This window comes from Plecotus auritus (assembly GCF_963455305.1).
Source record: "Plecotus auritus genome assembly, chromosome: 4".
NCBI lineage: Eukaryota > Metazoa > Chordata > Mammalia > Chiroptera > Vespertilionidae > Plecotus > Plecotus auritus.
The window spans coordinates 19,564,227-19,588,358 of NC_137775.1; the positions used below are offsets into that span (position 1 = coordinate 19,564,227).

General features: G+C 36.7%; 1 protein-coding gene across 16 annotated transcripts in view; it reads right to left on the minus strand.

Moving 5' to 3' along the window:
* Nucleotides 1-24,132, minus strand: part of PTPRK (protein tyrosine phosphatase receptor type K) — a 495,891-nt gene that overhangs the window by 176,290 nt on the left and 295,469 nt on the right. For all 16 annotated transcript variants that reach the window (XM_080664715.1, XM_080664718.1, XM_080664714.1 and 13 more), the window contains one exon: nt 5,603-5,896. In XM_080664715.1, the coding sequence (XP_080520841.1) occupies nt 5,603-5,896 (294 nt within the window). The remainder of the gene's footprint in view (nt 1-5,602; nt 5,897-24,132) is intronic.

A 24,132-nucleotide genomic window follows, 5' to 3' on the forward strand; every position in this document is an offset into this window, starting at 1 on the left:
CCAACTGTATAAATATATCACATCCTGGACAACCTGAACTCTTGACCTTCCCCGTGAGGGATATGCTGCTCAAATGTCAGTTAATCATAGCACAGCACCACAATGGGTTACCCAGAAGGAGAAGGCAATTTAAAAGAGCAATTTTAACATGCAATTGCCAAAGCATGCGATGCAGACTATTTTGGAGGATGGCATATTTTATTGCCATTTAATAAGAGAAAGAGAAACTGTATTTCCTTAGCTTCAATACCAGATGGTATACCCAGGGGAAACAGAAAGACACACACACACACACACACACACGCACAAGCATACTTTCTTTGCTTGTTTAATGGAGTTCTTGAATTAGTTCCCATTTAAGACAACTTCACATTTATACCTTCTTTAACATTTGTAAAATGCCTGAAGAAGCATTATGTGAATGGGTTGGGCCGTAAGCTCAGAGAGAAATAATCAAACCCCCAGTTGTACAGAGAAGCAGGAGGCAAGCATAGGTGGCTATAGCCACCAGAGACTGAATCACCACCTGGCCTAACTCGAGAGGCCCTGAAGCAGGTAACTTCACTCACCAAATGATTTTAACGCGCTTTAGAAAGAAAACAAAACAAAGGAAAGCATTGGCAACTCGGTAGGATGTTTTCAGATAAGGATGCATTAAAACATTTTTTAACACTTCTTTGTTTAAAATATTTAACTTGCGTTTTAAGCACATTAATAAATTGTGCTTTCAATAAAAGTGAAGTTAAGGACATCAAACTATGTTTTTCAGAGCATGAGTTAACCATGCAGGTATGATTTATAAAAATGTATGCCCCTCCCAGATTTGTACGTTGTACTTTCATTTATTCATGAAAGAGAAAAGAAACCACCTATAGTAGGGGGAGTGGAAAAAAAATTCAGGCTTATCAAGAAAAAGCCCATTTTCAGAACATGGGTTTGAGCCACAGCTGCCAAGTTGTCTAATATGAGACAAATCTTTTGTTTTTCCTGAGTCTCACTTTCACGAGCTACAAAATTGGATAACAATATATGCAATTCACAGGATTGGTCTGAAAATAAGATACCATAATAAATCACCTTCATATGCTAATTATAAAGCACTACTAATCAATACTTAACTATGAAAATCTACATCAATGTGTTGAAATACAAAATTTCCTCATTGACACACACATATAAAACCATTTAAATAACTTGCTATACAATTATTTATAGACAGATTTCTGCCAAGGAAATAAATATGCTATTGCCAGAAATAAAATTTCACTGGCTTAAATACATTAAAATGGAAAACTTAACATAGTAAATTATAATTAATGTACTTTTTGATTGGTATTTAATAGCAAAATATTCTTCCTCTGTGCTACACCAAAATAAAATAAGAATCTTTCAGAGGCAGAAAATAATCATCAAATATATGTGTTATTTACAAGAAATTCATGTGAAATTGGTATCAGAAACAAACACAGCAAAGATTTTATACTTATTACTAGAGGCCCAATGCATGAAATCGTGCAAGAGTAGGCCTTCGCAGCCGCCCTCGCTGCCCTCACAGCCCTGGCTTCGCTGGGAAGGTCGTCCGAATGGTCATTCCACTGTTTGGCTGTTCAGTTGATTTGCATATTACGCTTTTATTACTATAGATTAGGCTTCCTGGTGGTCTAATATGTAGGGTGTATCAAAATTTACTCAATCACCTGATATTAATGGTAAAACACTACAACTACACTCTGGCACTCTCCCAGCCTTGATTAAAATGAATGAGTTACAGAACCAGCATTCAGAGCTTGCACAAGTTAGTACAATTAGATGGAAACTAATCCAAAGGCTATGTTGGGGGTTTCGGAGGAATCATTTCCCCAGATTAGGAAGAATTTCATATATTTGCTTTTCAAAAGGATGTTTTAATTTTGAAGTAATGCATGTTCTTAAAAAAAAAAAAACACAAAACACCCAGCTTCATTAATAATGATTATAAGAGCAATAATAATGGCTACATTTTACTTAACACTCCCTACGTGCCAGCCCTGTGGGGAGGGCTTGCATGCATGAAAACACAACCATTGTAGGAAGAATTTTTAAGCTTTTGAAATCTGTCCAAAATATCAGATAATAGCATAGTTAGTATAAGTTATGTTCTATTTTCTTGTTATAGGACACCAGGCTGAGGACAGGGTCAGTCCTGGTAAGTCTGAGGGATCTTATATTTGGAGAAAAGGATATGGATCTTAAAGAAGGGAAGTAGATGGACATTGTAACACCGACTCTGTGTTTAGATATTTAATGTTTATCAGTTATATTTAACTTCTGCTTTTCAAAAACTGTTTTAGAGTTAATACAATATATGCTTTCATAAGCTTTCCCTCCTTTTCTAACAATTTAGCAAGATTAGTAGACAATCCTTGTAAAATAGTAACCCCAAGTTCTTTCAAATCTATAATGTATGTAAATATCTAGTCTATAAGCACTTTTTACTATAAAAATCTGTATCAAACACAACTTATGAGGACATTAATAAATTAACAGACATGAGACTAAGACTTACCACATGTGAAAGATAGTTTTAAAAACAAATAAACTCTCTACAGCTGAAATGAAAACTAAGCGTGAGCCTGATACCACTGTATGCTACAGAGCCCAGAAATTAAATATTCCTCAAGTAAAGAATTAGAAAAAAATATATAGTTCCAAAATATCAAAGACATTTTTACATTTGAAAACAGTTATGAGTGCATGTTATTTTCACTCTATCCCCTCCCACACAGGTAAGATTAATCTTAAAATAAAAATACCTCAAAACACTTTTCTAGTCAATATCTTTATTGCATTTCAATATGCACTTTAATTTCAGTTCAACATAGATTCTGAACATAAGCATTCAATGAGGATAAATCAGTGCTCATTAACATGCTGGCATCCACTTAATACAGAAGACCTAGCTTTAAAACAAAACCCCATTTACTGACAATCTCCATTGGCCCTCACATCAATAACCAATATCAAACAACTAGGGGCACGGTGAACAAAATTCGTCATGGGGAGGGGGGGTTTCCCTCAGCCCAGCCTGCACCCTCTCCAATCAGGGACCTCTTAGGGGATGTCTGACTGCCGGTTTAGGCCTGATCACATCCCTCTTGCAATCTGGGACTGCTGGCTTCTAACCGCACACCTGCCTGCCTGCCCGATCACCCCTAACTGCCTCTTCCTGCCTGTCTGATTGCCCCTAACTGCCCTCCCCTGCCAGCCTGATCTCACCCCCAACTACCTTCCCCTGGCGGCCTGGTTGCCCCCAACTGCCCTCCCCTGCTGGCCTAATCGCCCCTAACTGCCTCTGCCTCAGCCCCCACCACCATGGCTTTGACTGGAAGGAAGTCGGACATCCGGAGGATGGCCAGTCGAACTGGTCTAATTAGCATATTACCCTTTTGGGAGTGTAGATAGATTATATAGGATAGGATTGCTTAAGTGTGTGTGTGTGGGGGGGTGGAGCCTTTTTCAGCAGGAGGAGATGCTCTTGGGAGACAAAAACACATAATCCCTATATCTGGACTGATAGCCAGCCATATGTACTATACTACCAAACTGGTCATGAAAAAATTGAACCGCTTTCTTACACCTTACACCAAACAGCTGTTGCCCTTAAAACCCCTCCTCAGCCCCCACCTTAGGTTCTGCCTTCCCAGTTCACCCAGATTAGGTTCTGATTGGTCAGTTTCTATGACAGTCAGCGTCAAAAGCATGCTTCCTAGGCATCCATTGGCTCCTGGCACTTCACCCAGATTTGGTTCTGATTGGTCAGTTTCTATGACAGTCAGCGTCAAAAGCTCTGCCTCCTAGGCATCCATTGGGTCCTGGCACTTCACCCAGATTTGGTTCTGATTGGTCGGTTTCTATGCCAGTCAGCATCTCTAGGCCTACTATCTCTGGGCCTGATCAAAGAGGTGGGGCTGATCAGCAGCCCCCGAGGAGGCCTGGAAAGAAACAGAGGCGAGGCTGCTGGCAAAGCCGGGAGAGAAAGAGAGAGGCAAGGACTGATCAACAGCTGCCACGGAGGCTGGGGATCAGACCCTGCCTCTCTCTCTGCAGGCCTCTCTCTGAGCCTGATCCGCAGCCCCCTCGGCAGTCACCGACTTCCAGTGTTCGGTCAAGCCTTGGTCATTATGGACCCTGGCTCTTTATATATATAGATTCCCACATTAAACAAAAATTACATTATTATTAGCAATACATTGCGTGATATTGTTAATTGTCTAGTTTGATAAAAATAAGAATGCAAATGTGATATTTAAAAGAGCAGTTTGGGCATAGGAAGTCAAGAGGCAGACTCCTGGAACAGCAAAATTACCACTATGATTCTAATTTGTATATAGCTGTAAAAATTAAATGTAGAAAAAATGTAATTTTATTTGAAAATGTGTAGGTTCCTTTGTAAAATGAGCCCCACTGTTCATTGTTTTCTGTTGGCATGGAATATTAACTTCGAAGGATAGAATGAGCTACTTCTCAACTTCAAAACTGTCTCCTCTTTTATTATTCCTCTGACTAGTTGAGGTTGTGGCGTGAACATGCCTCTCCCTTAGAAAGTTCATCTACTACAAGAAGAATAATATGTCACATTTCCTAGAATGAAAGGACACAGCAGTACAGATATTCTGTAGAGCAAGATATCAGTATTCTTGGTGGATAGCCCCAAAATATTGTAAATGCTAAACAGATGTTCAAGAAACAAAAGACATTGTATGGACATTTGCGTTTTCATAGATCCTCACAGTCTTCTTTTTCAATTTTCAGAATCTAGATCATCAAATTTTCAACACACATAGATTCATGCACTAACTCTGCAGGTGTTTCACCATAATGCTTGATAGAATAAAAAATGTCTTTCAACTAAACTATGTTCAATAACAAAATAAAGAGTGGAATAAAAAATATAATCTAATAACTAAGACGATTAAATTTTTCAGTGGCTTTTAATAAATAGCTAACAATATCTTCCACTGTAACAGCATGGTAGAATAAGGAACTATGATTTATGTTATATATTACTTTTTATTCTTTCTTTGTGTTTTCTCCATATGTTATTATTTTCACCACTGTTTCAGGCATAGGGAGTGTATTCTGCAGCTGTTCACTTAATCCTCAACAAGTGAATTTTCTGAATAGAAGGACTGGCCACTGAGACTTGGTTCAGAGTAACATTTCTTATATTATCAGATATTCCTCTGCAATGGTTGAGGAAGACAATTTCCACACCATAGGACGGTATTTAGCGTGTGCTTGCATTGCCAAGGTTTGCTCTCAGTACTTTCACCTGTGTCTGGGGGAGATTTGGGGGTGAATATAAGCAAACTGTGCAAAATTACCATACAAGAAAAGATTATAGTTACAAAATAATACTGAATAATGTAGAGAAAGACTCCCACTGCTCCTAAATCAAATTATCATGGAACCAAGGCTACACAATTTACCAAATTCACCGAAACTCTTCGAATAGTGTGATTATATCATGTACCAAATAATTAGAACTTTCAATATTGTATGTATATTATATGTTTTATGCAAGATGTCGCCACTAGCCAGAGTGGCCTGCTATCAGTCTTACCTGCACATTTGGTTCTGGTGATCAGCGGAGGTCCTGGGAGCCCTGTCCCACCTTCACCAGGTCTGGTAAGTAGAACACGGATCTCATATTCAGTGTCTGGATCCAAATGCCATAACTTATAGGTTGGAGCATTGACTGCATGGGTTTCTGTCCAGGAACCTGATGTCATCCTGTACTCCACTTCCTTCAGGATAATGGGACCATCGCCAATGATGGAGTTGGCATTTAGCTGGATCAGCAAATATGTAGGCCCAACTCCAAGCAGCTGGGGAGGAGCAATGGGTCTTGGTGGTTCTAGGAGAGATGAATGTGTAATGTAATTAGTAAAGATCCAGAAGACTATAATACATACAAATATATGAATGGCTTCAAAGCCTAAAGGCTTAATAAATTATTTATTCATAATAATGTATATGTTTATAAATACACACATTAAAAAAAAACAAACAGTGCATGAGTGGTCCCCAACTGTACTTTTAAAGAGCAAATACTTTCACAGATGGGATATGACGCATTACGACAAGTTTCCTCTTATTAAAATCATGACTCTCCAGGCAATAAACTTATAAAAAGACAGTAGACAAGTGAAATAAAGAAAAAAATATTTAGAAATGGCTAGCTCTGATTAGCTACTAACAGAGTGATCTTTGACCTTCTTGAGGTCCTAAGACCATTACAAATCTTCAAATTAATGAATACTCCTCTCACTCATTATTTCATTCATGAAACATGGCTGTGTGGTGTGTGTTTTCTTGCTCTGGTTTTTACTTCTGATGAAATAAGGAGGAAGGCACAGCAAAGCAGAAATCAGAAGCTAATCCATGTACTGACTCATTTCCACATCCCCACCTTAGAGTGTAATGAACTAAAATTTACACTAAGGCAAAATCACAAATCATCACAGATCACTGGCCTTTGGGCGTAGCATGGATTAAGGCAATGAATCAAATATTAAACTCAAATGTCAAAGGTACACCGCAATTTAATTTTGGATAGCTTAGATATTTTGCTTGAAACATCAGGAAACATTATTTCAATGTATAAACTTATAGAAAGGGTGAATGATGAATTAGAACACTTTTTCCTTATGTAACAACAATGTAGCTAAAATCTGATACTGGACTTTATGAGGGCCTTCACAAAGCTACCTCTGTCCATGCTATGTCATGAAGACATTCTAACTACTACTTTGTGATCAAGAACATTTCCAAAGGCCAAAAAACAAAGTGTTAATCTAAATAAAGTTGCAACTGCCTTAAAATTGCATTAAAGGTTTTCTTTTAAGACTGAAAGCCAATCTAGAATACCCCTTGAACTCTCTTGACTCAATACAAGACAAGCAGCTAAAGAGAAAAATTGGAAACATATCTGAACAGATATTTCTCCAAAGAAGATGGACATGACCAATAAGCACAAGAAAAGGTGCTGAACATCATTAGACCCAAGGATGGGTAAAAGAAAAAAGTCAACAATAACACGTGTTGGCGAGGACATGGAAGAGATGGGTGAGACTGAGATGGTGCAGTTGCTGTAGAAAGCAAACAGCTCCTTTAAGTGAAACCTAGGGTTACCTCACTAATTGCACTCCTCAGTGTCTATCCAGGAAAAAAGGAACATTGTATCCACAATAACATCAATGAATATCCATAGGAATTTTTGCAATAAAAAACAACAAAAATGCCCAATATTTAGAACTGTTGGATAAACAAAAGGTAGGACATCCACACAATGGAACATGGCTCAGTCATAAAAAGAAATGAGATTCTGACACGACCTCCAAATCTATATAGAAAGTAGATGGTGGCTGCCAGGAGCTGGGCAATGAGGGAATGGAGAGTGACTGCTAATGTGTACAGGGTTTCTTTTTAGAGTGATGAGCATGTTCTAAAACTGACTGTGGTGATGGCTGCACAACTCTAAAAATACTAGAAACCACCAAATATCTAAATATACTAGAAATCACTGTAAATGGATGAATTTTGTGGTGTGAAATTTCTCTCAATAAAGCTGCTAAAAATATTGTTAAAAAAGAAAAAGCAAATCATATAGGAGAGATAGTGAATGCAACCGTACAATATGCTCCCCATAGGGGTAAACTGGAGAAGATACATATAGAGGAAAGTTAAGGACAGCCAGTGTCTTTCAAACTGGACTTTCTATTTTAATGAAAATGCATGTTTGGAATAAAATACAATACAAAAAAGCCTATAAGCAGGTTTTACTTTCTGATACAGATTGATATGAAGTAAGCATTTTCAGTTGTAGCCCTTAAACCTTAATTGTATAAAAATATAGTTTCCACCTTACGTACACCTAAGTTACAAACATCCTTAACATAAGGGATAAGACTAGCTGGCCTAGATCTCTACACAGGCTAGTCTTTTTCAAGGTATTTCCTCCAAAATTTATGATAAATATTTACTCAATAACTACTAATTGCTAGGATGTTTTTCACATTGAGCATTCACATAATAAAGCCAGGGAGACAGAGTAACAATAAATCAACAAATTCATTATTTTATTATTTTTTCAAGTTAATTATTAAAAATTGAGAGTTATGTAGAAAACAAACGGATGCTGTCATAAAGAATAACAGATGAGAGGGAGGGAGTATTTAGTAACAGCAATTTAAAAAAAAATCCAAAATCCATTGAAGAATATTAATTTATTCCCATCATTAATTATGACCATTATGGCAATGCTTTCAAACTAGTTATTGAGAGTACCATATGAATGTGTCCTTCACATCGCTCACATGTAAAGTGAAAACAAAACTTTCATCATATAACATAGGTGCTATATAAACTGTGTTTAGAATTATTTTTATTGAACAAGTAGTTATTAATACCTGATTTATAAAATTTAACTATAAAATCTGTACATTATTGTTTGAAAAATTTTTCAACAATATACGCAAACTTGGCCTGGCCAGCGTGGCTCAGTGGTTGAGTGCTGACCTATGAACCAGGAGTTTATTGTTCAATTCCAGGTCAGGACACATGCCCAGGTTGAAGGCTTGATCCCCAGTGTGAAGCGTGCAGGAGGCAGCCGATCGATGAGTCTCTCTCACCATTGATGTTTCTATCCCTGTCTCCCTCTACCTTCCTCTCTAAAATCAATTTAAAAAATATTCAAAATTGTGCAGAGGGTGAACGATTTCCAATTTCACAACTGACTTCATTTGAGAAGTTACAAAAGAAAAAGGTTAAATAAAACAAGAAATGCTCCAAATTTTTAATTTTTTATCACCTGAAGTAGCATAGAGCTAGACATTCCATATAATGAAATTTTACCAGTCTAGCATCATTCAATTTTTTAATATACAAAAGTTTTGGTAGACAGAAAGAAAAAGTTGACATATTTTCTAAAGTTTACACTAAAATTAAGCTGAATAGAGACATACACATAACAGAAAAAATGCAAAGGTATTTCCAGACTATCTAAATGTTGTACATATTGTAAGCAGTCTGCATTTTACAAGAAAACTTTGTTTCCTCATATGTGCAATGCTTGTTTTCATTCCGCATTGCTCAGATACCAACTAACTTAAATAGGAAATGATGCTAAATTCATAGCTTACTGGGGTTCTACCCCCGAGCAGCAATGCCTCACTCACTCACATTACAGCCGAACAACAACATGAGGAGCTCTGGTATTTAGCATGATGAAATGATTTTCCAGTTAATTATAAATAACAATTAAACTAAGTTCATCTATAAGTTTATGGGTATTCTGACCTGACCTAATGTTTAGATATTGAATGTTAAATCTCACTCATCAAAACTCTGCTCAGCATCGTCATGGAAAAGGAAAAACAGGAGACCAGCAGAAGAGGGCAGGGAGAGGAGAAAGGGGGAAAAGCTACAACAAAACATGACAAAGAAGAGAAAAACTAAAGAGTAATATTTCTTCTAACATGTCTATCTTTAAAAAAATGACATGTAAAAGAACACAAAGCTTAAAGTCAGGAGATCTAGTTTCAAAAATGCATATACACATAGCTGGGTAAACCTGAATACGTTATTTAACTTCTTGGCATTATAATTTCTTCCTTGGTAAACTATGCACTGTTTTAAGAATTTTAAGACTCCCTATTTCTAAATACATCAAGAAACCCTATATTTAATGCAAATTTTTTTTTTTGCTTTTGCCAGAGTGCATAAATATTAAAACCAAAAGTTAATATTCAACATGAGTGTTTTTTTGTATATGAAGAAATGAGTTTTATGCAATGAAGTTCTTGGCCTGAAGTAGGGCAACAATTCACTCTGATCAGTTTTACATCTCATTTGTTATGGTCAAGCCAACACAAGGGGCAGTCCAGTAATCACAGCAGTAACTTCGTATTTGGAAACATGGCAATATTCAGAGAGGCTTCGAAGTATATACCTTGATTAACAGCATGATTATAAGAAGTGAAACCTAGCATTAATGAGATTAATATATCACTACATATTAAATTTTTTATGTTGAAGGTAAAAAGTAGCTCATATTAGCATATGTATTTTGGTTTGGGGCCCTTGAGAACAAGAAGGCTTATTTATAAAATATCTATTCATTTCAATAAATTATGCATGAATTTTAAACAGCAAATGAACATGTAATTGTTCTGCAGCAATATTAATATTCTTCATAACTAATACACTACCAAACCCAGAGGTGTGGTGCGAATCAATCCTAAATGTGCACTAGGTATCAACTGAAGCATGCAATACCCCAAATACAAGATAAACCATGCTGCTGTTACTTATTAACTTCCAATTAATGACTTCTATTCATTATTCTAGAGCTAAACAGTATAAAATCGCAATTATACATTTAAATTAGTTATTTGTTTTTTATTTCACATGGTTTTAAAAAGTGTATTGAAGTCACAAATCATTATGAAAGTATATTCTTTTCCAATTATTACCATTACAAATGCTATTTTACACATAAGTGTCACGTATCAAAATGCAGTCCATTACTAAAGTGCAAAAAAGAAACAGAAGCCACAAAGCCAGAGAAAAGTCAGTTAACACAGTAAATATCAAGGACAATGACACTTCTACAATCATCTTACCAAATAAATAAACTAAATACCTCTCAATCTGATCTTCCAAATTGTTTCATCTACTTGTCAAAGAGGACCTAACAAAAAACTGTCTCTAGATTAACTCTCCCACTATAGAGCAGGCAATTATATTGCATTTGTCTCTTAGGACTGCTTTAACATTCGCAAATCTGGTTCCTTATAAATGACAGAAATTTATTCCCTCAAGATTCCTGTCTCCAGAAATTCAAAATCAGTATCACTGGGTTGAAATCAAGATGGCAGCAGGCCATACTTTCTCCAAAGACTCCAGGGTTTGAGAATTAACTCCTTGCCTCTTCCAACATCTGCAAGTTGCTGCTGCTCCTTACTCTGTTGCCAAATCACTTTAATCTCTCATTGCTCACACTGCCTTCTCCTCTTCTCAAATTTCCCTCCACCTCTCACTTATAATGACACTCGTGATTGCATTTACACAAAGAGATAATCCAAGGTACTCTCCCTTCTCAGACCATTTTTTCCAGATGAAGTGATAGCCATGGGTTCCAGGGATTAGGACCTGATATTGTTGGGGCCATTTTTCAGCCAATCTTAGATAGGGACTAGGCTATCATCCTCCCCCTGAAAAACATCTCACATCCACCTTTTCTTCAGTTAGCAGTAAGCTTGTGAGTGGAGAAAAACATACACAAAAAAACAAAAACCTCACCTAGGAAGGTTTCCCAGATAGGTTCAGAGCAATAGAAATGATAAAAGAGCTAACAATTTATGATTCTATATTGTCTTTGGGAGCAGGGAGGTAAAAATAGAGATGATGAAAATTATAAATCACAATGGCTACAGGAGTCAATGCTCTCTTACCACAGATAAATTCCTACCAAAAAAACAAACACAAAAAACAACAAACAAGCAAAACAATATTAGAATATTTGTCTTAGAGATAGGTATTTTCTTATTTGCTATCATCTGTGTACTTAAATGAATGGGTCACTTCAAAATCAATGTTATTCTATTTCTTTATCATTCTCTTCATTAAAATTTTCATCCAGTTCTAGGTAAAAAAAGAAAATGTATTAGTTCATGCTTCATGTTGTTTAATTTTCTTGTCACTTTTAAATGTTGAGGTAAAGGGGAGTTGCCATTAGAGACTGAGTGAAGGCAGGATGACATGCGTGTACCAAATAATTCAAGCGTTTACTTATCATCTTCCCTATGATATTTGTAAATGATTTTAAATTATGCCTCAAAAGGAGAATGATACAAGCTAAAGGTACTCAAGTCTTTCAAGAAATTGGGAATAATAACACTGAGGAATAGGAAGATGGTCTTTCTTCCCATAAGAAATGGAAAGCAGGTTATAGATAATTACAAGCACTTTCTATAGGCATTTAATATCATATATAAAACAACATAATTTGTTACATTTTTCCTTATGCTAAAACATAAAGTACACATTTTATTTTTATTTTTTTAAATACGTTTTTATTGACTTCAGAGAGGAAGGAGAGGGAGAGAGAGACAGAAACATCAATGATGAGAGAGACTCATTGATCGGCTGCCTCCTCCACACCCGACCCTGGGGATAGAGCCCGCCACCTGGGCATGTGCCCTGACTGGAGACTGAACAGTGACCTCTGGTTCATGGGTCGATGCTCATCATCAACTGAGCCACACTGGCCGGGCTAAAGTACATACTTTAAAACTTTTAAATTTATTTAACAAGGTTTCTCCTGCACCCACATTTTATGACCTTTGTAACACAGATATATTTTTGAGAAGAGTAATAGTTCTTTCATGATTTTCACTCAGTTATTTTTCTGATACTTCAGATTTCCAGACCTATCAAATTCCCCAGGCAGTCAAGTACCTCTCCATTCAGTCTTCAGGCTACCACCTCACAATTTTTCCTCATATCAATAATGTGCTCTGTAAATTTCATGAATTATCTTTCAGATCAATTAATATTTTAATTGTTTACACACTTATACATTAATAGATATTTTAAGCCAAAGACTATTTTTTAATTTAACATAGTAACATCTCTTTTTAAATCCAACAATACAATTGATAGATAGCCTTTAAAATCATGTCATTCAGGTGGCTCATTAGCTTGAACTGGTCAAATAAAGTTAATGCTAAGACATTAAGAAATCTGGATATTGTGCAACCTGAGGCTCCTATGCCAGCACCTAGACCAAGTATCAATAATTTAAAAAAAAGCTATTGTTACCTATTATCACATCCATAAAAATTAGATGGCGGTCAGGATACAGTTATGGTAGACTGTGGAATGAGTGTATACTGTACTCCACTGCTCAAACTCACAATTATGTCACACACATGCAAAACCTCTGAGAAATATGAAATGAGCGTGTATGATTTCACAGCTGTAAGTGGGTAGGAAAACTTTAAGTAAAAAATAATTGCAATTGAATAACAAACCCCTCATGTTATATATATATATATATATATATATATATATATATATATATATATATATATATATATATATTACATGGTTGTTTATACTATGTATTTTTATCATTGTGAATTATATCCAGCTAAACAATAGATCCTTCACTCCCAGGCATTCTCTACTGGGGACAGTTGCTCTGATGATCCAGGAGTGTGACTGGCTCTGAGGGGGCTGGGGATAGGATAACTAAAGACCATGGAATGAACAGGTTATCTCACACAATGACACAATGAAACATTCTCCACTCTAAACCACCAACAGGTTCCGCTGGAGAAACAGCACAACAATATTAAAGAGAATTGCCCCTCAGTAACCCAAGGCTTCTGGTTACCTAACATTAAATCACTTACATTTCCATTTCTCAAAAGAGCATTGCGACAGAATTTTGAGGAAGAGAATGATGACTTATTCACACAAGCTGACCATGACTAATGAGGCATAAATGGCATTTGCGTATACAGCTTGCTCATAGGCAAGTGAATTGATAATGTTTTGGGAAAGAAATCTATTAATATATATATATCAAGAAATAACAGTGTGTCCACAAACTGAACTAATCCCACTTCTAGGAATATATTGTCTGAAAATGATTTAGATATTTGTTTAGAAGAGCAAAACATTAATGAATGGAAATATTCAAAAATAGGAAAGTGGTGACACAAATTATAACATATCTACTCAATAGAATTTTACACAAACTTCAAGATCTCAATTTGTGAAGATTAGTTATATAACGAAAGTCATGGGATAGTTAAGATTATTAGAGCTTTCATTTAAAAAAATAAAAAGTGCATGCCTAGGGAAAACAAAACAAACAAAACCAACAACCGACAACCACCATCACCAGAAGAAAATATACCAAAATGTGAATAGCAGCGAATGGAGAACTGGGAGACAATGAGTGGCTTTGCTTTTTTCTTTTATATCTGTTTTCCAATGACTTTTATAAAGTGCTCATAATAATCATTACATTCTTAGTAGTTGTCACAGCGCCTGACAAAGTTCAATAATATTGTATTAGAATGAATGACTGGCTCAACAACACCTAAAAATAAAAATATGTACCCATGCCACTGCAAGAAAAATTATCTACATAAAACCTGTCTATGCCATACAAAAAAACCTAGACTACATCTTCAGTGTGACAACCAACATCTAGAGATGACAACAGTATTTATTTACTAATTTATTTTCAAATGCTGAAAACTAGGTCCTCAAAATATAAGATTTACCAACTCTTGCGTTGAACCATGTAGCTAGCCAATTGCTCTGACATTGATACACAGCACCTACAAAACATTACTATTTAATTAAAGGAGTTAGTTGACTGTAACAAAAGAACACTTTCTAGGCAATTGCTTAGTGACCAAGTGGCATCAAGTGATTTATCTAGCTTGTAAAAAAAGGGATAGCTACATATATATAAAAACTCCTTTTTGTCTTTTAGTTAATTCAGGTCAATTAATTTTACAAGAAGAAATTTTTCATGTGCTAAAAAAGGTACATATGTATACATATATAAAATTTTGAATATATAATATACATCAAGAAGTTATCAAAATATATAATTGCATGTATACCAGAATATATACATTAACTTGAGACTCTTGAACAATAACTTAATTCAAGGTAGGAGAAAATTTCTAGGATAAATATGCCACTCAATTAAATACCTATTTCATTTTTCTATCTTTGTATGATATGTATTTATTTTTTTAAATGCAAGATCTGTGGAATTTTAGTATTTAATCTCAATGACATGGCTCTTTCCTGCTGCCTAAAGTGCTGAAATTAAAAAAAAAAAAATCCACTTCAGCAGCAAAACTACAAAATTTGCATACAAAATTGTATATCTTAGGTATTACCATGTGTTTTATTCATCTGAATTTGAAAACACTGCTGCAATAACTTTATTACCTGCTTGAAATTAAAAGGCACACCAACAGCACACTGTTTTTAGATCTGTCAGCAAGAACTAAAAACAAATTTAGGTTCATTCAAATATTCAAATTGATTCAAAGTGATGAACAGCAAGAACCTACAAACAAGATTACTCTACCCAGCAAAGCTATCATTCAGAATTGAAGGTCAGATAAAGAGCTTCACAGACAAGAAAAAGCTAAAGGAGTTCATCACCACCAAACCAGGATTACATGAAATGCTGAAGGGTATTCTTTAAGAAGAGGAAGAAGAAGAAAAAGGTAAAGATAAAAATTATGAACAACAAAATGACATCAAATACATACCTACCAACAAGTGAATCTAAAAATCAAGTGAATAAAAAATCTGAAGAACAGAATGGACTGGTGAATATAATAGAATCAGGGACATAGAAAGGGAGTGGACTGACAATTCTCAGGGGGAAGGGGGTGTGAGGGGTGCGGGAAGAGATTGGACAAAAATCTTACACCTATGGATGAAGACAGTGGCGGGGGGTAAGGGCATGGGGTGGGGTGGGGTGGGGTGGGGAATCAGGTGGAGGGGAGCTATGGGGGAAAAAGAAGAGGAACACCTGTAATAATCTGAACAATAAAGATTTATTAAAAAAAATAAAAAAAATTTAGGTTCATACTAGGGTATATGAAAATATACATCAAGAATGTTTTTAAAGGATTTTAAAAAGTGAAATTTATTTGCTTTTTAGTCCATGTAATCTACTCCAAAAACTACAACCTTCCTCAATAATATCTATGTAATCCATAGGCTCAGAATTATGAATTGTTGCAATAATTCAACAACTTTACAAAGGCCTGTGTTAGTGCCCGCATCCATATGGCAGAAAACCACATATGTTACGATGAAAATTACAGATCCCTTTGATTGAGTCATCCATTAATACAGAAGATTGTTCAGATGGCCATTTTATCCCTCATTTCAGCTTGGTCAGAGCTCAAACTGTTCATGCATTTCCAGGAAAGAACATCCAGTTTATTCCAAGAATAGCAATCAGGTATGTAGTAAAACCAGAAAAGCCTTCAATTCCTTGTTTGGCTCCCTCAAGTTGAGGCCTATAAACAGGTCATTACGTCACCAACTCATCAGATACCTTCAAAAGGTAGAAGAATAAAAAATATGTAAATGGTAGGAGAAAGGAGGGGAATGGTGTTTGGCAAAGACAGTATATGTCCCAGCAACAAGTCAAGTATGCCTAGGTTACATAGGCTATTACTCCAGTCTAGGTTATAGGTCAAAGGATTTTGAAGATTTATATTTAATACATATTAAGACACAATGGCTGATTCCAGTAAAATAAGAGATAACAATCAAAAGAAATGAATCCACTCTAAAATCTCTGAGACTACTACATGAGATTATTCTCTCTCTCTTTCTCTCTATATATCCTATCTAATAAAGAGGGAATATGCAAATTTACCATCACACCATGACAAAAATGACAGTGTCCATAGCCACAAGATGGCAGTTCCCAGTCCCCTCAGCCCTGCCAGAGTCCCACAGTCCTTTCAGCCCAGTGGGGGGGGGGGGGGGATGGGGGAAGGGCAGCAGGCGCACCGTGAGGCCAAACCCACCCTCAGCCCCCCAGCCGCCCTGAGGTGCAGGCAAGTATCAGATGGCGGCTGCCCAGCCGCCTAGGGCCGGCCCAAGGTGCAGCTAACCAGAGCGATCCGAGGCTTGCACTGCCGGCAGTGGCAGCAGCAGAGGTGTGATGGGGTGTCGTCTCCCGCCCCTGAGGGCTCTTGGACTGTGAGAGGGGATAGGCCAGGCTGAGTGACTGCCCCCTCCAGTGCATGAATTTTCATGCACTGGGCCTCTAGTGAATATATATATATACACACACACATATATATATATATATATATATATATATATACACACATATATATATAGTCCTAAAAATCATATACACTTAAATAATTATTAATTCCAATGGGTAAATCTGAAAAGAAAGAAACATCAATTGAACTATCAGCTTTTAGCAGTGTTTACATTTTTTGGAACACCCTATGTGTGTATGTATATGTATATACATATATGAACACAGACACATACATATACAGTATATGTACATGTACAATGTATAATACAATTCATAAAAGTATTATATTAAAATACCCTGCGTTTTCAACATTTAAAATAGAACATTAAAAGTCTCATGAGCCTAAATCTCAAATTTTAGGGAATTTTAAACTATACAATTAGAAAAATTTTCCAACATTTAATTGTAAACAAACATAATCGAAGTTTGCCAACTTGATCCCTGGGTTTTGCTGACTCATTGTAATATAATGCATAATAAGTACATGCTCACTATCAATATGCCCACTCATTTGAAATGATGCGTGAAGTTTGTATGTATATGTAGCCAGCAACAGATGGCCATTTTCAATGCAATGACTTAGTCAGCAATGGAATCAGGAGATGCTACCTGCTTCCTCCCTAGTTACCAGTCTCAAAAAATCCAAGACTATATTTACCCAGAGTTAATCAGAAGAACTACTATTTACTTGTTATTTCTTACATGACTTTAGAAAGTACAGAGTAGCCATTTTTTGGCCAGGCATATTCCTCTATGTATACAAGTGCTATACTTAACATTTTTATGAAAAAAATTGTGATGACATAAAAAAACAGTTGAACAAGATTTCATTCATATAGGGTAGGAGATGTCAGAATTGAGTTGAATTGTAGGACACCTAGTTGGTATCCCAAGAAATGCTTGTTGGTATGGGAAACATCCTTCCTCCCACACATGAGAATTGGTAGCAGACCCAATTTATCATATAAAACATAAATACTGGAAGGCAGTCCTTGTTGTAACCCATCTAAATATTAGGGTGTCAAGACCACAGCAATGCAATTCCACAGCTAAGGGATTGGGCTCTTCTTTCACAGCTACTGCTGTATGACAAGAAATCTCCCCAATCTACTCTGATAAATGTCGTGCCTATGATAAATAAGGGTGTGGAATGCTACAGCCAGACTGTTCGTATATTCTTTGAACTTTAAATTTTCCATTCTCCTGCAACTTTACCCAAATCAACTGAAAATTTGCTAAGGAAAGAAAACATAAGTAAAATATGCAAACACTGTCATGGGCAAAGAAGAATCTTGTAAAGAGTATCTCCATCAGTGGACTTAGATGAATAGGAACTGGGTAATAAAGCCTACTGCTTTAGATATTATAAAGAGGAGATGAAAACATATCATGTTTCTTGGGCATGAATTTTTGTAAAATGACAACCATAAAAGTTGATATCTGAGAGATCTCCCCATTTGTTGTTCCAAAGCCATACACATATTTTTCAAAGATATTTATCTATACCTATGTTCAATTGTTAAATTAAGAGTCTGACATTCAGCCAAGGTTAAGAAAGTTAGTTCTGAAATTAATTTTAGATGTATACCAGATGTATATAACTCCTACAAAGCATCATGATATATTTGAAGTGTACAGGCACTGATTTGTGCCTGAATATTTTTCATCTTGCTGCCTAGTTATTTTATTTTAATGTAAATCAAGCCAGGTTGAATACTAATTATAAATTTATATTTTCCTATTTGCAAAATAAAATGTCAATCAGGTGATGAAGAAGAGGTATCAATGGTGAAGCCTGTGCCCCTGATATTCCATGGTGCCATATGGGTGATATTCATAGTATAGGCAGAATAGCAGGGTTGAAGGTGGGGGGGGACTAGATAACTTTTGTGATTGTCACAGTATTATAGGTAACATACAGAAAATGCAAAATAAAAAATGTCATAGTCACTGCAGTGGTTTGAAAACATAATCACAAATTCTCTGAGAGCCTTCTCATTAAGAGGTTGGGTCCATGTTCTGTCCTCTTGAAGCTGGGCAACCTCGGACCTGCCTTGCCTGAATGTGCAGAGCACAGAAAAAGTAATGGAAAGAGACTTTGAGGCTAGGTCAAAAAACACCATATGGCTTCCTCTCTGTTTATCTGGAACCTAGAACACCTGCTTTTGGAGCCCAGAGCCACCATGTGAAAAATTCAATTAGCTGCTGGAGTTAGCCCAGCCCAGGTGCCAGACATGTACATGAAGAAGTTCCCAGCCCTCGCCGGTTTGGCTCAGTGGATAAGCATTGGCCTGTGGTCTGAAAGGTCCGAGGTTCAATTCCAGTCAGGGGCACATGTTCAGGTTGTGAGCTCCATCCCAGTAGGGGGCATGTAGGAGGCAGCCGATCAGTGATTCTCTCTCATCACTGATGTTTCTATCTCTCTCCCCATCTCCCATCCTCTCTGAAATCAATAATAAAAAAAAAAAAAAAAAAATATATATATATATATATATATATATATATATATATATATATATTTTAGTTTTTTTAAAAGAAGAAGTTCTCAAATGCCTCTCACCTCCAGGAGTTTGAGTCACCTCCAGCTGTTCCATTTGAGGATTTCCGGCTGAGTAATGAAACATCATGGGACAGAAAAAAAAAATCCTTGCTGTTCTTTTCTGAATTTCTAGCTCACAGAAAATGTGCATTAGAAAATGATTACTGACTTATGCCCATACATTTTGGGTATTTTATTTTTGACCAAAATGTCCTATATGACAGATGCAAACTTTTTAACATAAAATACACTGTTCTTGCATTATCTGTCCCTTGCGTACCTGTCAAGTCTCATGTCTTAGCACCCTGCAATTCCAATCCCACCCAGGTTTATGCATAAAAACTTGCATGTTCTATGGGAAAATCTTCTTATATTCATCCACTCTTATCCTTTATATGCTGCCTGGAGTGCCTGTTAACATTTATACACTTTGCAAATCATTCATCCTCAAATCTCAGCTCACTTATTACAACCTCCGATAAGCCTTCTTCAGCACACCCTCTCTAGCTTGAAATAAATACACCTTTTTTTTGGTAAGAGATTTATCTATATTCATTCTCTCTCTCTCTCTCTCTCTCTCTCTCTCTCTCTCTCTTTCTCTCTCTCTCTCTCTCTCTCTCTCTCTCTCTCTCTCTCTCTCTCTCTCTCTCTCTCTCTCTCCCCCTTGAAATACAAAACCTTTATATTATTTCTCTTTGATTGTAAGTTTGTGTCTTCAGTGCTTAACATATTAAGCAATCAACCAATGATTGCTGAATGAATGCATTTATAAACAAACAAAAGAAGAAACCTAAGAAGGCAATTTAAAATGGAAGGCAGGATAATACCTAGTATTGCTGAGGGTATGGAACATTCACACTGCAATTTGGATTATAACTGATACAACCAAATTGTAAAACTCTACTAAAGGTGAACAAGCCTGGCAATTTCACTTCTAGGTATATGCTTTCCCAAATTAGTACATCTGTTCCATAAAGTCATGGACTAGATATTCGCATGCCACTATAATAAGCAACTCAGTGAAAACAAATGCCTATCATCAGTAAAACAGACAAACTGTGGCATAGTCACAAAATAGAATATTTTACAAAAATGATGTCAAATGAGTGACAGTTATTTGCCACAATATGAATGAAGTTCAAAAACTTAATGGAGAGAGAAGCCAAGTGAAAAAGTATAAACTATAGATTTTCATTTACCTAAGTTAATCAGTCCCCTTAGAAGCCAAGGACAGTGATTACCCTGGAGGAGGGGGGTCAGTGACCAGAAGCAGTGAGGAGGGATTCTGGGGTACTGAAATTATTCCACTGTTGATGTGGATTATGAGTATATTAAGTTTGTGAAAATTCATCAAGCTTATACATTTACACAGCTATATACTTGATGTATAATTTTCCACATTATACTTGATAAGAAATTTCAAATAGGTAAAGAGACAAATGACTGTGTATATAATTGGAGACAAACTTCCACCCAGGAACACTCCTACACACAACTCAAGGAACATTAATACAATTAGAATCTTATCCTTACTGAGATTTTTTAAAATTCATTTTAGAGAGAGAGGAAGGGTTTAGATAGAAAAATTGATGAGAGATATCAATTGTTTGGTTGCCTCCTGCATTGGGATAGTGCCTGCAACCTGGGCATATGCCTTGACCGGGAATCAAGCTGGTGAACTCTTGGTTCATAGGTTGATGCTCAACCACTGAGCAATACCAGTCAGGCCTGAGATTTAATATTGAAAGTCAGCATTTATAACAAAAATCTAATTTCATCAAAATCTCTCTTGAAAATTCCTAAACCACTCACAAAATTTTGTTTATATGTTTTTCTTTATATATGTTATTGTACCAATTCTTTTGACTTGTAAGATGATTTGTAAGATATGAGACTCAATTAGTAAAAAAAAAAACAAGATGAATGTCTATCTGCAAAAGTTTGGGAATTAAAGTATTTCTTCATTTAAGATGGGTCAAGTTCCTCTTGGAAGGAGCAATTGAATTCCACAGTCACCTTTGTATATCAAATATATTGTGGGTGAAATGACTACATCATATAAAGCCATCAAGTAAAATTTTTTTCTGCTTTTCAATTGTAAGTCCTTGAGAATTATGTATTTAAATGCATCTATATATAATACTTTACACAGTTCAAACATTTCCCAGAGCATCCTATATAATAAAGAGGTAATATGCAAATTGACCATTACTCCAACACACAAGATGGCCACCCCTATGTGTCCAAAGATGGCCGCCACAAGATGGCTGGCAGGGGAGGGCAGTTAGGGGCAATTGGGCCAGCAGGGGAGCAGTTAGGCATCGATCAGGCCGATCAGTGGTTAGGGCAGTGGTTCTCAACTTTTCTAATGCCGCAACCCTTTAATACAGTTCCTCATGTTGTGGTGACCCCCAACCATAAAATTATTTTCGTTGCTACTTCATAACTGTAATTTTGCTACTGTTAATGAATCGTAATGTAAATATCTGTGTTTTCCGATAGTCTTAGGCTCTATAGCAGCGGTTCTCAACCTGTGGGTCCCATAGGTTGAGAACCGCTAGCAGGGTCGCCTAAGACCATTGGAAAACACAGATATTTACATTATGATTCATTAACAGTAGCAAAATTATAGTTATGAAGTAGCAACGAAAATAATTTTATGGTTGGGGGTCACCACGACATAAGGAACTGTATTAAAGGGTTGCGGCATTAGAAAGATTGAGAACCACTGGGTTAGGGGATGATCAAGCTGGCAGGCAGAAGTGATTAGGGGCATTCAGGCAGGCAGGCAGACAAGCGGTCGGGAGCCAGCAGTCCTGGATTGTGAGAGGGATGTCTGACTGCCCGTTTAGGCCTAAACAGGCAGTCGGACATCCCTCAAGGGGTCCCAGATTGGAGAGGGTGAAGGCTGGGCTGAGGGACACATACACACCCCCAGCCGAATTTTGTGCACCAGGCCTCTAGTCTATTATAATTTCCTTTTATTTAGTATTATTCTGGAACTATGCCAATTTTTGGTCATTAGTGTCGGAAATTATTTGAACTTTGCATTGCTGCTATTACTTCACAGAGAAATTCACAGAGAAACTCTGGGAACCCATCTCATAGCCTCTCTCCAGATTTTTACTCAGGTAGCAAACAAAGAATACTCTGCAAGCGAGTCATTTAAAAAAAAATCAATTTGGCTCATGACTTAACTTTCACTGTGAAGAGTTACTCAGAGTACATCCCTACCTTAAATATAAAAATAGAGAATGTAGAAGAGAAACTTCCTCTCTAGAGCATACATTAAAGTTTTCTACCCTATTTCACCAAGCTAAAAATAATAATAGGATAAAGGTAGGAAAGACAGAGGAAGGAAGGAAGGAAGGAAGGAAGGAAGGAAGGAAGGAAGGAAGGAAGGAAGGGAGGGAGGGAGGGAGGGAGGGAGGGAGGGAGGGAGGGAGGGAGGGAGGGAGGGAAGGAGGGAGGGAGGGAAGGAGGGAGGGAGGAAGGGAGGAAGGGAGGAAGGGAAGAAGGAAGGAAGGGAGGAAGGAAGGGCCAGAGAGCCTTGAATTTTCACCAGATCTGATCAAAGATGTCCGGACCATTCTGACCCAGGATGTCAGAAGTTTTTCATACTCATATAAAATTAAGGATAAGTACAGATAGATTTTTATTGATTATCAAAGACTGTGATTTCAGAAAGAAGTTAGGCAATTGAATTCTGAATGATTTAGTTTATCCACAATCAGGGAAGCTTTGAAATCCAAAAAACCTTATGACGTTATTAGAGACATAAAATATTTCCAAATTTTCATAGAGCAATGAAGGCAATTCATAATTATTAGTATAAAATCCAAGAAGAATGTTTGGGAAAGAGGGAAAGAAGAATGCACATGGAACAGCAGAATAGTTTCTTGGCTTTTGATAAACCACAGATGTGCTACTTTCTGCCTAGATTCTATCAAAGGATCACTGGAATCTGAGTTTAGTGAGCATGTATGTGTGCTTTTATGTATGCAGGTGAATGCACATGTTGATGTTTGCATATCAGAATCCGGTAAAGGAACATGTGTGGTGATGATAGTTTTTAAATGGACCTGGAGAGTATTATGCTAAGTGAAATAAACAAGTAAAAGACAAATATCATATGATTTCATTCATATGTGGAATGTAATGAACAAAATAAACTAATAAAGTGGAGACAGACTCATGGATGCAGAGAACAGATGACAGCTTTCAGAAGGGAGAGGGCTGGGGGCTGGGTAAAAAGAGTGAGAACTCAGGGTGAAGGGATTAACCAAAGAACAAAAAGAAAGACTCACATACAATAGTACAGTGATTACCAGAGAAAAAGGAGGTGAGGAGAGGTAAAAGAAGGTAAAGGGGGGATAAATAGTTATGGAAGGAGGCTTAACTTGGAGTTGTAAACACACAATACAATATACAGATGATGTACTGTACAACTGTATACCTGGACACTATATAATTTTATTAACCAACTAGAGGCCCAGTGCACAAAATTCATGCCCTGGTATGAACCTTAGGCCTGGCAGGCGATCAGGGCCGATTGGGGACTTCCAGCTGCCAGCTAGGGCCTTCCTTCGTTCCGTGCCGCCCTCTGGTGGTCAGCACACATCATAGCAAGTGATCGAACTCCCGATCTCCCACTCAAACTCCTGAGGGGACACTTTGCATATTAGCCTTTTATATATATAGATAAACC